The sequence below is a fragment of the Mycteria americana genome, chromosome 6 (assembly GCF_035582795.1).
Source record: "Mycteria americana isolate JAX WOST 10 ecotype Jacksonville Zoo and Gardens chromosome 6, USCA_MyAme_1.0, whole genome shotgun sequence".
Classification (NCBI taxonomy): Eukaryota; Metazoa; Chordata; class Aves; order Ciconiiformes; family Ciconiidae; genus Mycteria; species Mycteria americana.
This window is the reverse complement of record NC_134370.1, coordinates 23,666,097-23,680,086: the sequence shown is the minus strand read 5'-3', so window position 1 is coordinate 23,680,086 and position 13,990 is coordinate 23,666,097. Positions and strand designations below refer to the sequence as shown.

The window sequence follows — 13,990 nt, the reverse complement described above, 5'->3', positions numbered from 1 at the left end:
AGGTCACATTCTGCCCGGCTGTGCAACACAAGGTGTTAGTGCCTGCACTGGTACTGACCCAGTAGGCTTTCCTTCTGTCTTAATCAGGGAGGTGGTGTTCATGCCTCAGCATCAAACCCCTCTACACTCTCAAAGCAATTTGTATATAAACTCGATATTGTCTAACAGCTCTTAACTACAAGCAGATACAATGATCACTTTGGGATGGCAGTAAGTTAAGGGATTAATGGTCCCCAACTTTGACCTTGAGAGGTACTAGATCACATACCTTTAAAGAAATTTGCTGCAAAGCCTGCTTTATTGATGGTTGCATCAGACGCAAACTTCATCCATACTTTATTTGAGCTGGATTTGATATCTTCTGGCTTCTCATAGCCACAGAAGTGACCGATCAGTGGGCTATATTCAGTGAGGCCATCTCGGATCTCCAGGTAGTCATAAGAACATGCATCATGCCATTCAATCTGCAATGGGAAAAGGAAATGTGCCTGTAGCTCACTAGTATGAGCGCTCTGAATCAGGCTAGCTAACCAGTTAGACTTTGGCCAGAGATCAGCTTCCAAAGGAGCATCCCAAACAACTGGTCACAACTAGGTACTTGCCTCATGGCTGCCATTGAACTCTCCTGCAGTTGAAATTGCATTCAAACCCAGGCACATCTCAGTTCTACTGCTATTTCATGGCTACCGTCTGGTGAAACCTGGTCCCTGACTATCTACAAGCTGTAAGGAACAGAGCAGGACACACAAAAAGGTTCAAGGAATAGCTGTGGGGTCACAGCTAGGAGGTCGTGGTGTCAGCCCTTTCCAGGACAAGCACAGTAAGTGTGCACAAGCCACAGGAGCCTATGGGCTAGATGGGATTTATGCACGAACCCAGGTCCTGTCCGCTCCTGTCTGTGGCTTATACATCAGTAGTCAGGAACAGATAATTGGGCACCTAGTTAAGAGCGTGAGACCTCCTATAATTAGTAGGAGAAAACCTTTTCTGAGCTCTTCAAAGCCTGCCTGCCATCTGGGAACATGTTTCTTTGGAGAGTCACAAACATCCTGCAATCTGCCAAGCCCCAGTGACACCAATAGGAGGTTTTTTTCCTGGATTGTGACCATACAATTTAATTTGACCAGAGTGAAAATTTAAGGACTCATGAGTCCCTACTTAACATCATCAGCAATTTTGTGGCCCTTCTAATTCTTTCTGTCTAGAGTAACAGTTTTTGAAAACTCACCATATTTAAAACTTGGCTTCAAAATCTCTGAGCAAACTTCCGGTGAGGAGAAATGATGTTCTGACGTATTCAAAAGAATATTTTTTAAAAATTATTATTTACATCACTTCCTTCTTAATTTTAAAGGATCTACAAAGGCAAAATAATATCCGTAATATAATATACAATAACATTTCTCACCTCAAAAGCTTGGAATGTGATTCCTATGTGAAAGCCCTCAGAAACCGTGATCTTCCAGATGCACTCTTTGGAAGGTCTGTAGTCATCTGGGTAATTGGGAGATTGGATCTGGCCAGCATCTTTGTGAATTTCTCCACCACAAATAGCTTCATAAAAAAACAAACAGGAAAACCACGAGACTGCAGGTTTTTCCCTTAGGTAAACCCTGCTCCATACATTGCCTTCTTCCTCATTCAAATCTGTATCAATGCTGCTTGTTCCACAAAGGCAACACACAAGTCATTGAAGTGTTTACAAATCTAACATTTTGTCTTAGTGACAGCATCTCCCTTCTTGCTGTGCCAACCTCCTTAGAAGGTGAACTCACTGGTACAGAGAATTTTTATGGATTTGTGTGTTTCACACTCCTGGTCACCTTCATAACTGCTTAAAACCTACTACCAGCACTAAGGACCAAGAAAAGTTGGCAAAACACCCCCAAATAAAAAACAGTTGCAAACCTAATCCTGCCACACGATGGCAATATTAACAAGCATGAGTTGAGCTGTTCACCAGGAGACCACCAGGCTGACTGCTGTGCATGAAAAATTAAGTTTTGTGCTAAATGTAAGAATGAGTAAGTTTAAAGACCAAGAACAGAAAATTTAATGAAAATCTAGTTTAATACAAAACTAGAGGAGACCTCAAAGACAATAGCAGTTCAGCATAATTGTCTGCAAGACTATGTAACAAATGAAAGTAAGATCACAGGCTAAAACCTGTGTTACCCCATGATGCAAGATGCACATGTCTAAAGAAGACATATGAATGTTTTGGCTATGTTTAAAGTCCAGCAAACAAATAGCACTGACAGTAAGTACAAGAGAGATGGCACTGCAGTGACACTTGCCAGACATCAACCATCTTCACACCTGGGGTCTCCCCAGAACGCATTGCATTAGCAATTCAGATGTGGGTCTCCCTATAGTGTCCTGGAAATTGCTTGCATTGGATAACATTGTCTTTGCTTTGCCTTGTAAGCTGCTAATGTTTAACTGTGACCTAGTTAAAAGCACTGTTTCACTAGTGCAGTGCTAACTTCTTTCTTAGAGAATCAGTGCTAAGACACCACCAAATAGTTGCACCCAAAAATCAGCTGCAGACCACAATTTAGAGTGTAGTTTGAGTTCACATATTCAGAGCTACAAGTGGTGCTAGAGAGAACCTCTGAAGGACCCTTTAGAGAACTGTCTCCCACATCTAACAGAAAGAGGACAACAACAGGAGAGAACTGACAATTTTTTTCTAACAGCCATACAACTGTCAGCCAGCAAACAGTATTTTCTCTATCCACTGCAGTAGTTCACACTGAAATTCAGTTGAGCAGCTAAGTATACTGGAAGAGCTTTACTGCAAAATGGAAAGAACATCTGCTGATAGAGCCTGAGAAGGCAATAACAATGACAAATTTGGGGTTGCCAGCAGTGCTGTAGGGCAAAACCACCAGCATCTTCCCATCCTGAATTGCATGAAAGAAAAGGAACAACATGACTGAACTATGAGGACACTTTCACTACATTAACTGTCATTTAGTATCAAGTAATTCCCCCATCATGTGGCTACATGCTTCTGCCTCTTTCCTCCCATCTACTGAAAACTTTAGGACCAAGACCTAGAGGAGTCCAAATCCAAAAATCAGTCCTCACCCACAGAGCTCCCAGCAAAGTTCAGATGCATGAGTGATTGCATGCACTCTCACTAAAGTGGAGCGGTACCACAGAGAAGCAGTGGTAAAACCCACTTTGGCTTTTTAGTATCTGAGGGAGTTCAAAAGAAAAAGAGGAACTAACAGCAACACAGAGAGCTTTTGGACAAAAACTGATAGAAAATTAAACATTTAAGGGCAATCCCTACTGGAAATAAAAATTACCCTTATTGCCTAGACACAGAAGTCACAAAACAGCTGAGCAAGCTACCTGACAATGGAGGAAAGAAACAAGCCATTACCAGAGCTTGCATCAGAAGGAAATAGGGATTAAGGAAGATTTTTGGAAAATCTCCCATTTCAGCAAATAAATTATGGAGAGAGATGCAGATAATCCCACTACCTGCTGCTCTGACAAGAGGAGGCTGAGCTAAGAAAAGAACTATGCAATGGGCCATCACTGTTTCTGTGGTACAAGCTGGTTTCCACCAGTCATACTCTGTGCTTGCTCTCAGGCTTAGCAATAGATTTCATACCTTTCCAATGGGAAGTTTCTTGCAGGAAAGGGTTACGTAAAAAGGCAGAGCCTTGAAGGGGCAGGAAAATATGAACAGTCAGAGGGATGCAAAATCTGACCACTAGATGCACATTCCACTTTCATTTGCTCTCCTCAAAAGTCAAGTGAAGTAAGTATTGCTCATGTTTACTGAACCTTTAGGGGTCACTTATTAATCAGCAGGAAATAAGGAAAATTACCAAGAGAACAGAAGGTTTTGCAATCCGACTTTGGCATGTAGCCAATGTAAAAACAATTTTTCTTTCAATATCATTTAGTAATATGAAGCATGATGACATATTAACACACATGATGAAGAACAGAGAAGTTGCTTCCCAAAAACATTCCTCACCTTGCTTTCTTTTCTTTTTCTTTTAAAGTTGGAGCAGATATCACTGGGGAATCACCCCGCTGCAAGAATTAAGCTGACTATCCCACCAAAGCAATAAGCCAAAATAAAACAGTCTATTAGAGACACACTAGTTTGATCACTTCTAATTCCAACAAACTACCATAAAAGAGGTGTTACAAACCACATTGGTCCAGGCAACAGCTGCTTCACAGGAGAGATATTAAAAAAAAAAAAAAAAAAATCAAGCAAGCTACCTCTGTCTCTGGGGCAACAATTCCTGCAGAAACCAGATATTTCTCCTATGAAACAGATTTGTTAGCCCCACGATGTTGTGAAATCCTCATATGCTTTATTTGCAATTGCCCAACAGTCCTGTGTTTTCTTCACTTCCCTCTGTTAGTATCATTATTCATGAGTATATTGGACACTTGGGCACTGGGCTTCCAGTGTCATGCTTGCTTCTGTGGCTGCAGAAAGATGATGATGCAATGGCGGTACCAAGACAGTCAACCTCACTACTGTTGACAACACTGGTACTTCTAAGAAAATGCCTGTTGCCCAGAGAACAATGAAGGCTTTCAATACATTTTAGAATCATTATTGTAAAAAACAAGCATATATGGAGAAGGGATGTTACTGATTTGTTGGTGACTTTGGTAGTATTGCTCCTCCTCTGAAGTGGTTTCAGCATCCCAGTGCCATGCAAGTTTCCAAAGTACCTGACCTGCAGCAGATCTGACATGCTAATTCCTAATCTTCTGTAAGTAAAACATATGAGGGAGAAACCAAAGAACAGTCTTTGCATTTGAGAAAAAAAAAAACCAACCCAAAATAAACTGCATTAACTGATATAAAATGTATGATCCAAAACAGAACTTTGCCTGTTAAATTACTGGAAGGAACTCCTGCTACACCCAGCACTGCTGCTTGCAGGGGCTGGTTAGGGCAAACAGAAACTGCCCTATAAACAGAAGCTATTGCTCTGTGCTGCCATCCTGTTGTCCCCCCAAAAAATGTGATGATCTAGTTGGAAGATCTATGCCTTGTCCGCTGAAACAGCCTGCAAAATCTGCCAATTCCCATAAAAACAAGAGCAGGGGCTGTGTCTAGCCACATGGTGAAGCAGAACTCCTACTGATCCCATAAATCCCTGCATCCTGTCCTGGCTGTTCTGTGTGATACGACAGACTTCTAGCTAAAGGCTGTACCTTCATAGACCACAAAGAAGCCTTTGCCCAGGATGTTACTGCTGCTCCGGAACTCGATCCACAGCCTGCTGTCCGTGGAGATTACCGGTTCAGGGATCTTGTCGCCACAAAATCTACCTAGAAGGCAGGAAAGAGACGATCAAGATCTCCTGGCTGCTGGGCAGCACAGCGTAGCAGGAACCTGTGGCTCCAGGAAGCAAAGAGTCTGTGGTTAAAGGAGCTGTGCTTGTGTAAAACACCCTTTCACTCCCACCACTTGCGCTTTTGAATGAGTTTCTGTTCCCCCCCTCCATTAATTCATATTCTCTTCAATTATTAAATTAATAAAGGTTTTCTTCAGCTGGGAGCAGAATCCAGTAGTCACAGATGCAGCCTCTATTGCCCTGGTAAATTCAAAAGGGCTCTTGTTTTGATCACATAATTGGGCAAATGAGCTGCAAGGGTGGGGAACCATCCCCTGTCCTTCTAGAGATGTGACATTACGGAATGTCCTTTCCACCTGCTAGGCCTCAGAAACTCCTTCAGCATTTTGCACCCAAGAGTAAATTGTCCAAGTCAAACCAAGGGCGGGATGTGGCCATCCTGATGAGAAAACACCCCTTATCTCATCCTCTGCTCTCACCTCTTCCCAGTTAAGCCTCTGCAGTCATTCAATCTCTTTGAAGAGAAAGAGACCAAGAGCCTTTTTGCTCCATGATTCACCCAGCTCTGAGCTCTCTGGCATGCACCAGCACTGGTAAATACCTGAATCCTGCCAGCAAGGATGAATCCTGAAACAGAACAGCTGCAGATGGCATCTGCAGCCCAAACAACCTCAACAACCCTAATTTGGTGCTCCTCTACCTGTTCCAGCCAGAAGCTCCTCATGGAAACAGAGCAAGCACCAAGTATGCACTGAGAGCACTCAGTGTAAACATGGTTTTTCACTTCAGCTGACACCAGCAGGGCTATATACTGAATTCAACATGGCCTTGGCACCCTGTCCAACTGAATCCCCAGTGGGAATTTGACAGAGGCAGAGAGCACTTCCTCAGGTTGATTTCAGTCAGGACAGCAGTGGTAGGGATCCTGGCATTGCAACACCAGGCAAAGGCTTCTTTGAACAACCTCCACTGGGTAAAAACCTGGTTAATGCCTTACCTGCAAGACAGCACCTCAAGTTCCCATTAGCAGGCTGCATTGGTGGTTCCCTACACTGAATAAGGAGACAGATAGTTCAATGCTTGTTGGCTGGGAGGCAGAGAAGGCTGTTGCTTTTCCTGTGTATGGGGGGCAGAGTAGCTGACATGAATCCTGTGCATTAAAAGCCTAGGGCCCCCCTGCTTAGTCAGCTACCCACAAGTCAGCTACTGCCACTTTTGGCTCTGCCTGCCCCACCTTCACCACTTGGCAGCCTCGGGAAGGCTATGACCTTCAAGGATGTAAGAGCTACGCCTCTGTGACAGGCCAGTCAGTGCAAATCAGAAGGTGAGTTGCAAACTTTGTTTTTCTTCAACGGCAGTTTCACCAACAACTTTTTTCTCTTCGAGTCACCCATTGGAATATTATCTTGGACCCTAGCTTTACTCTGCTACTCAAGTCTGATCCCCTGTGCCCCCAAGCTGCCCAGCACTGTTGGGACAGCGTGACAGCCCTGCAGCGTATCGATAGCATCTCTCATCTCCAGTTTGATGCTAACAAACAGCATCAGCACTGCAAAGCTCCTTCCTCTAGGGTCACTGAGCAACTGCCTGCTGGATTTAGACTTGGAGTTTAACAAGGGTGTCAAGGAGAGGAAACGCAGATGAGGAACGAGAATGAGCAAACTCCTCAGAGTGTGATAAAGGGCCCATTCATAAAAAGTTATACACCATTTAAAGGCTGGGTTTTCACACACTTCCCTGGGAAAATATGCAGCGCACATGTATTTTTTTTCTCTCCGCAAGAAGCCCGTGCTTTCACAATTCACACTAATCCCCCTCCCCGCCCCCTGCTGAATTGCCGTCTGTCTGCCTCTTCCGAGCTAATTTCATGGGCTCAACCCCTTGCGGGAGCCGTGGCCACTCATGCAGCATCTCCTTCCAGATGGAAACACTCGCAAGTCCACCTGCACTAGGGGGACGGGGAGGTGCTTGGCTTCTGAAGTACCTTTAAATTACTCGGCAGTAAAAATAAATAATGAGGAGCTAAGTTGCAGCTGCTGGAGCAATGGTACCTGACGCATGTGCAGCAGAAAACAGCAATAAATGCTGCCAACCCCAAAACAGGCAGGAAGCAGTAAAACTGGCTGCCAACTCTGTGCTGAAAGGCAGGCCCACAGAAACCTCTGGAGAGCAGCACGGCTTCAGCTTCAGCACCTTACCTGGTACCAAGGCTGGGATGCCCAGTGGGGCCAAGGAGAGCACCCAGACCTCCCTAAGCCCACTGACCCCATGCTGACTAGCCCAGTCCTGTGCTGCAGCACGGGGCACAGCACCTCTAACACAGCTGGTGATGCTACGTAACCCGACTGCTTCTTCCCTTTCGGGCAGAAGGGGCTGTTTGCAGTGCAGCATTTTACACGTTGGGACACCAAGGTTAGGGGATGGAGTCAGGATCAGAGCCAGTGGCAAAGCAGGTGGGACTCCTGACTGCCCACTTGCAGTTATGATAGCAGGAGGCAGAGGAACAGGGAGGACCCAGAGGAGCTGCACTTCCTTGAGATCTTTGGGAGCGGGAGCAGGAGCAGAGTAGGACCCTTGCACAGTCTGACATCCTAGGCATGGTCTAGCAAGTTCCCTGCTAGAAGTACAGAAGCTCAAAGTACAGACTACTGTGTATTTGTAAACACAAATACCTGAGAAATAATGGCAGGAGCTTGGGCCAGGAGCTGTATGGCTGCTTCATTCTGACTGCCTGACAGTTCCACCCCGGTCTCAAGAAAAAGCAATAATAAAACTCCAGAGACCACATTTTTAGTCCCAGCCATGCCCCTGGCTCACTTCCCTCTCTGCCTCACTTCTCAAGCTGGAAAAGGAAGGAATAAAGTCTTTGCTACCAAAGGGCTTGGAGCACGGATCATTTGGTGTGAATACAGCACACCGACATCTCTGGATGGAGACATTAATGGATGGCCAGTGCACTGGCCAGGCGTAGGCTCCTTCCAGGTAAAGAAGGTTTGTTTCTGTTTGTTTCCCACACACACTGCCCTAAGCATCAAGAAGAACACACAAAATGCAATTCAAATGAAACAGCTACTCACCCAGCAACGGAGCCTTCCTCCAGTAGCCATCGCGCACCTCCACATAATCATACCAGCAAAGGCGACTTTTAAATAGGTCCATTGATGTGAAGTTTAACATAATCTGAAAGGAGAGAGTACACACTTCTCTTTGGGAAGGGAGCTACTTTGAAGAGAAGACCCTACAGAGTGTGTGCTTCACCTCTGCTCCAGTGCTGCCTAAGTGAGTATGCAGGAAAGGACAGTTAGTTGGCTTTTTTAAACAGCTTTCCTCAAAAAAGAAAGGCTTCTCAAGGTATTTTAATGAAACCATGAACGTACATGACAGCAGACAGCACTTTACTATCCATTCTGTAATTCACGGTCACTGCTCCTCAGTTACTAAAATGCTACTTAAAAAAAGCTTAAAAATGCAATTTGTTTTTTATAAAATTAAAAATGGAATCTTTGGTTTTGATTAATGTGAACATCATAGAGAAACACAATGCCCCAAAACACGGATGCTTGGGGTCTATACCCTTATATAAACGATGCTTGTAAGAAATAGCTAATTTTGCTGACAAGTTTCCACATTCTGACAATTGCACTCACACCATCACCGTGATGCAATTGTGTTCAGTGGCTTTACCGAGCAGAGCTTAGCATTAAAATTTTATCCCTTTGGTCTCCTTCCTCTGTAACATGGATTACAGGCCTTGCTCTGGGCCTATGGAAGTCACTGATGGGGTGCACTTGTGGCATTTTTCCTTGCAAGATTTGACCTATGTATTAAATTACACCTATAGTCTGCCAAAGAAACGTCGTTAGATTAAAATAGATATTCTCCCCCAAAGTCCTGGCTGGATGTGCACAGTGCGGTCTGTAACGATGTCACTTACTTTGTTCACACTTTTGCAGTTTTCTGGACAGCAAAAGAAGATTCATCTGTTTCTACGCAGATGAATACAACAAGCCCAATATCTGTTCTAAGCTAATGTCGCAGTGCTATGAGGCTACTTTGTACTAATGGCTGCATTTGATTAAACAGATAAGTTAAAGCATTTAATCTGAACTTGGTTTTGGTTTTTGTTTGTTTGTTTGTTTGTTTTTTAACATTAGTGGTTCAGCATTTAGATACTGGGTCCTATCCGATGCAACTCTTCTGAAGAGGCTGAGAGACAAAAGGAGAATTTACAGTAAGATTTACACTGCAAAACTCCCAGTGCCATAGTTTCAAAACCTGGACAGTTCTTGGCACCCCTGCCCTGGCGAAGCTCTCCCTGCAGCTAATGGCGGGAGCTCAGCACTGCACGGGACTGGGCTTGCAGGTGACACGACCGGGTCCCAGAGCAAGACAGCTGCTGCAAAACAAGCGAGCTCTGCTCTTCTTTGTTCAAGTCCGAGTCTTAAGTGTGTCTTGAGGGTGGTCCTCCGCAAAGCCACTCTGCCGAGGAGCTCCCAAGCCGGGCCGCGCATTCTTGCAGCCTGGTACGGCATGAAAGGCCTGAAGGGCTGGTGTTAGTGGATTAAGGAAAGATTTCATTTCCACAGGAAGATCAATAAAACAAAAGGAGCTGGGAAGAAAGCGGACAGGGTGGGTGATTGATGCACAGCGGGGCTCGGCATTTCAAGGCGGGGAGCGGGAGTCCCCTGACAGGGACATTATGCCTGCGTGACAGGGGCAGGCCACTGATGTCACTCATGGCTCCTCGGCTCCCTTTGGGACCCCAGTCTGCTGGCACATTCTATCTAACTCATCTGACTGGCACCTGGCTTTGAAAGGTGAGCTCAGCCGGAGCTAGTGGGTGGCAGGAACTGTCCATGCAGGGTTCAGCCTCGAATCGAGAGGAAGGATCAGAGATCAACACGCAGCCCAGACCTGTGAGGGGGCTCTGCTCCAGCATTACCTCTTCTCTCCTCAGGACCACGTGTTCCTGACCCCATCTCTGGGAGGACAATGATGGTGCTCAGGAGCGTTTCCAGGCTCCATCCCTGCACTCCAGGCATGCAGACATCTTTTGGCAGCTGCTAGCGGTGTCATCACAGGCAAAACCACACACAAAGGAAGCGCAGAGTACAGCTTGTGCTGGTGTGGCACCTACCTTCTCCCCTGGCGTCACCGAGATCCTCCAGACACAGTGGGAATAGGAGGGGTAGCCATTTGGAAAGCCAGGGGCTGAGAAATTCCCTGCTGAGTCCTGCAAGGTCTCTCCACAAGCTGCGGGAGAGGAGGGAAAAAACCAGCAACAGGGAGTGACTTGCTGAAAGACATCAGGGTCTACCAAAACGTTTGCACATGGCTGCTGTGTGCAGGTTGGTGGCTGGTACTCTATGGACGTTCATTCATGGTACTGGCCAAAGGTCATTGACCACCTGAGACCTTGCCAAAGAGGTGATGTGAAATTTGTCAGAATTCCCAGGACAGAAGATGCTCAGTGCAAGGACACAGGGGAAACAGCTTTTAAAGAGGCACCCTTCTTCCTTCATCTTCCTTCCACACACCAGCACTTTCAGGTTTCAACCCTGCTGAGGAATATCTCATCCACTAATCAAATGCAAAAATATTAACCCCACCCCACCTTGCAACCCCAAGACTGCTGCCAGTAAATCTGTTTTCCCTGCATTACAAGCTGCTCAATGAAGTTCTCCTTAGTTACCATTGTTAAGTGTCTTTTTTGGGGGCTAAAACATCCTAACAAAAGCAGGGCAAGCCCCACTGCCCTCATGCTTTGGCTGTCCAGCACCTACCCTGCTGTCACGCTGCGCAGGATAAAACGTGAGCGCTGCAGCTCACTCTTCTCTCCACCTTCCTGTTTTTGTGGCCTGCTGCAGTTGATGAAATGTAGATCCCAGAGCGACTTTTGAGAAGCAAGTAATATGCACACGCATATGCTCCTTTAGGGAACCGCAGCTTCCAACATCTGGGAAAGCTGCGACTACTGTAGTTCCTGCTCTCTGAGCCAGGAGGACTGAGCTGGAACAGGGAGTGACCATCTACATCTGCAGAGCAGCTGACTGGCTAGGTGGGAGGATCACAAATATCAAATCTCCCATTTCCTTCAGAGTGCTAATTAGGCACATGCAAATTCCTATCACAAGGAGCAGGGACCTTGGCTTGCCTGCTTTCCAGTTGTTTTTCAAATTTCATAACCCACTGATGTTATAAAGCTGCCCTTGACCTGCAACTTGGTTTCCTCAGCGACGGTAAGGCAGCTCCCAAAAATCCCTCCTTAAGCAGCAGTGCTTTAAAAGATCCGACAAGGCTGAACATCTGGCTCCCTTTCTCATGGAAATGCTAGGGGATGTTCTTCTGCCTGACGCTATCACACACTCACCAATTTTTCAGCCATGATTACATTTAGATGGGCGGGTCGGAAGTTGGAGGTGAAAAGAGACCGGTCCCATTCAAAAAGTTCAGTATCTTCAAAAAGGGGAGAGGGAGTCACCTAGGCCAGAATTTCTTAATTTCCCTGAAGTAGTTTGATCCACAGCTTGACAGATCAGACTAGATGAACAATAGGCAGGGACACAAAAAGGGATTTTGCCCAACCAAACAGCTCGTAGGGGTGCTCTGGAAGGTGGAGACACTCCTAGGAGCAAGTTGCACATATTTCAAGGCACAGGTCAGCATGGGATCTGACAAAGTGATTCTTGTCAGGAAAACCAAAGGTATTTTAAACTACTAGAAAAAAAGCACCACTGAGCAAAACAAGCAGGTAAATGGACACATCTGCCCCAGAGGAATGAAGAAAATAAATGAAAGGTCAAAACCTCTACATTGCTCTTTCCTTCTCAAGCAGTTTTGAGCCCTGAGAGCTCCCCCTACCATTATGCAACTACAAAGGAGCATTGCACAGCAAATTTTAGTTTCAATTCTGCAGAAATAGCTAATATCCTCCCACCTCTCCCAAAATGTTCGGCAGGTGATGCTGTCTGCATTCTTCAGGTGGGCAGAGAGAAATGCTTGTAAAAGGTGATGACCTGCATGAACTGTGGAAGAAATCTGGACTTCCATTTGGAGAATAAATACACTTTCTTTCTTTCTACCTCTTGCAAAGATGCCTTGCCTTGTTATCTGTGTCGGAATCTGTTAGGATAATTCCAGCTCCCAGAATGCTCCTAGGACCTTCAACCAGGAAATGCATGCTGCCCCAGCAGATAAACACCTCAAAGAAGCTGAGTCCCAGCCATACTTATTCTGAGGACAGCAAGCTATTCTTCACCACTGGTCAATGCATGGTCTGGAGTGGCCACCACTTTAGGGTGGCTCTAGGAATGCCAACATCTGACAAGGTGTCCCAATAAAGAGGGGATTCCAATCCATAACTCACCAAGGTAAATAAGTGTTCTTTTTCTCTGCTCAAAAATCTATTTAAACAAATATGAAATGATAAAGAGAGCTCTAAATCACTGGGAACACATACTACCTGACCATAATGACAGAGGACAAAGAGGATTACCGCCCTCAGCTGAACCACAGTGAAGGTTTCCGACAGCCCTGACTTAATTCTCCTAAGTGTAATTACACAGTTGCTGGCAAGATTGTGTAATTACGGAACAGGTGCTAGCGTATCTACTACCAAACACTACTCTGCTAAAACATCATGAAAGGAGACCCAGCTAACTATCCAAATCTTGCAGAGGAAACTCCAGACATACTGGGAGAGGCTGGCCTTTCAGCACAGAGGAGAGCAATTGCTTGCACGTGCAGGGGGAAGCACGATAATAACGAGGAACACATATGCAGAGCACAATCTCTTGCAGAGCACACCAAAAAGCAATACAACTGTACTCCACTTGGTAGCAAAGAAGCCAACAGGTCTGATAAGACTAGTGTTTGGTACTTCTGGGATCCAAGAAACTGAGCTGAGGTGGTTTTCGCCCATGGTGAAGAGGCTGTTGCACACGTAAGCAGCTAGAAAGGAGTAGAGGCAAAAAGCAAAGTAGAAAAGGTGAATGCTTCAGAAGTAATTTGTAAATGAAGTAGTTGAGTGACAGGCACTTACTGCTCATCAGCTGGTTACTGGTACACTACATCTTTTTGAAAATGCACAGAGAATTGGATGGGATGATATAATGCAGGACCATTCTCAATTTATAGTTTAACCATTCCTGCTCAGTTAGCACAGCCACACTGGCCTGTTTCCTTTAGCACAGCACAAGACAGCAGGACGTGCTGTTTTAAAGTCTTTTGCAGTGACTATACTCATCAAATCCTCAACCATGCAGCCATATAAAATCTAGCATTTACTACTATGTAGCAGAATGCATCTTGCCTTCCAGAAATTCCTTCAGCAAATTTCATTTGGTTTCACCTGGCTTGGCACTAACTTTAACCCAGCAGGTATAAGCTTTGGGGAATTAAGAGCAATTTAAAACAGCAGGGTTTTAGAATGGAAAAGCTAAGCCAGCCCTAACTGTGGCAGCCACAAGAGCTCCAGTCTAATGAGTTGGAGAGCCCTGTTTCTTACAATAGACACAGCAGTCATTCTGGCTTGTATCAGTGCATGCTTGTAACTCATCCTCCACCATGCTAGCTCTTTTGTGGGGGGATCTTAGGCATTCTCAGATGGAGACTCTCTTTCTAAAAGGGAAACCATCTGC

At 45.4% G+C, this 13,990-nt stretch overlaps 1 protein-coding gene across 1 annotated transcript in view; it reads right to left on the bottom strand.

Annotated features, from left to right (window-relative positions):
• Positions 1–13,990, bottom strand: part of TLL2 (tolloid like 2) — a 65,145-nt gene that overhangs the window by 14,187 nt on the left and 36,968 nt on the right. Inside the window, exons 9-13 of the mRNA XM_075506599.1 lie at positions 10,489–10,604; positions 8,429–8,531; positions 5,209–5,325; positions 1,409–1,554; positions 269–464 (exon numbers count right to left, since the gene is read on the bottom strand). Of these exons, the coding sequence (XP_075362714.1) occupies positions 269–464; positions 1,409–1,554; positions 5,209–5,325; positions 8,429–8,531; positions 10,489–10,604 (678 nt within the window). The remainder of the gene's footprint in view (positions 1–268; positions 465–1,408; positions 1,555–5,208; positions 5,326–8,428; positions 8,532–10,488; positions 10,605–13,990) is intronic.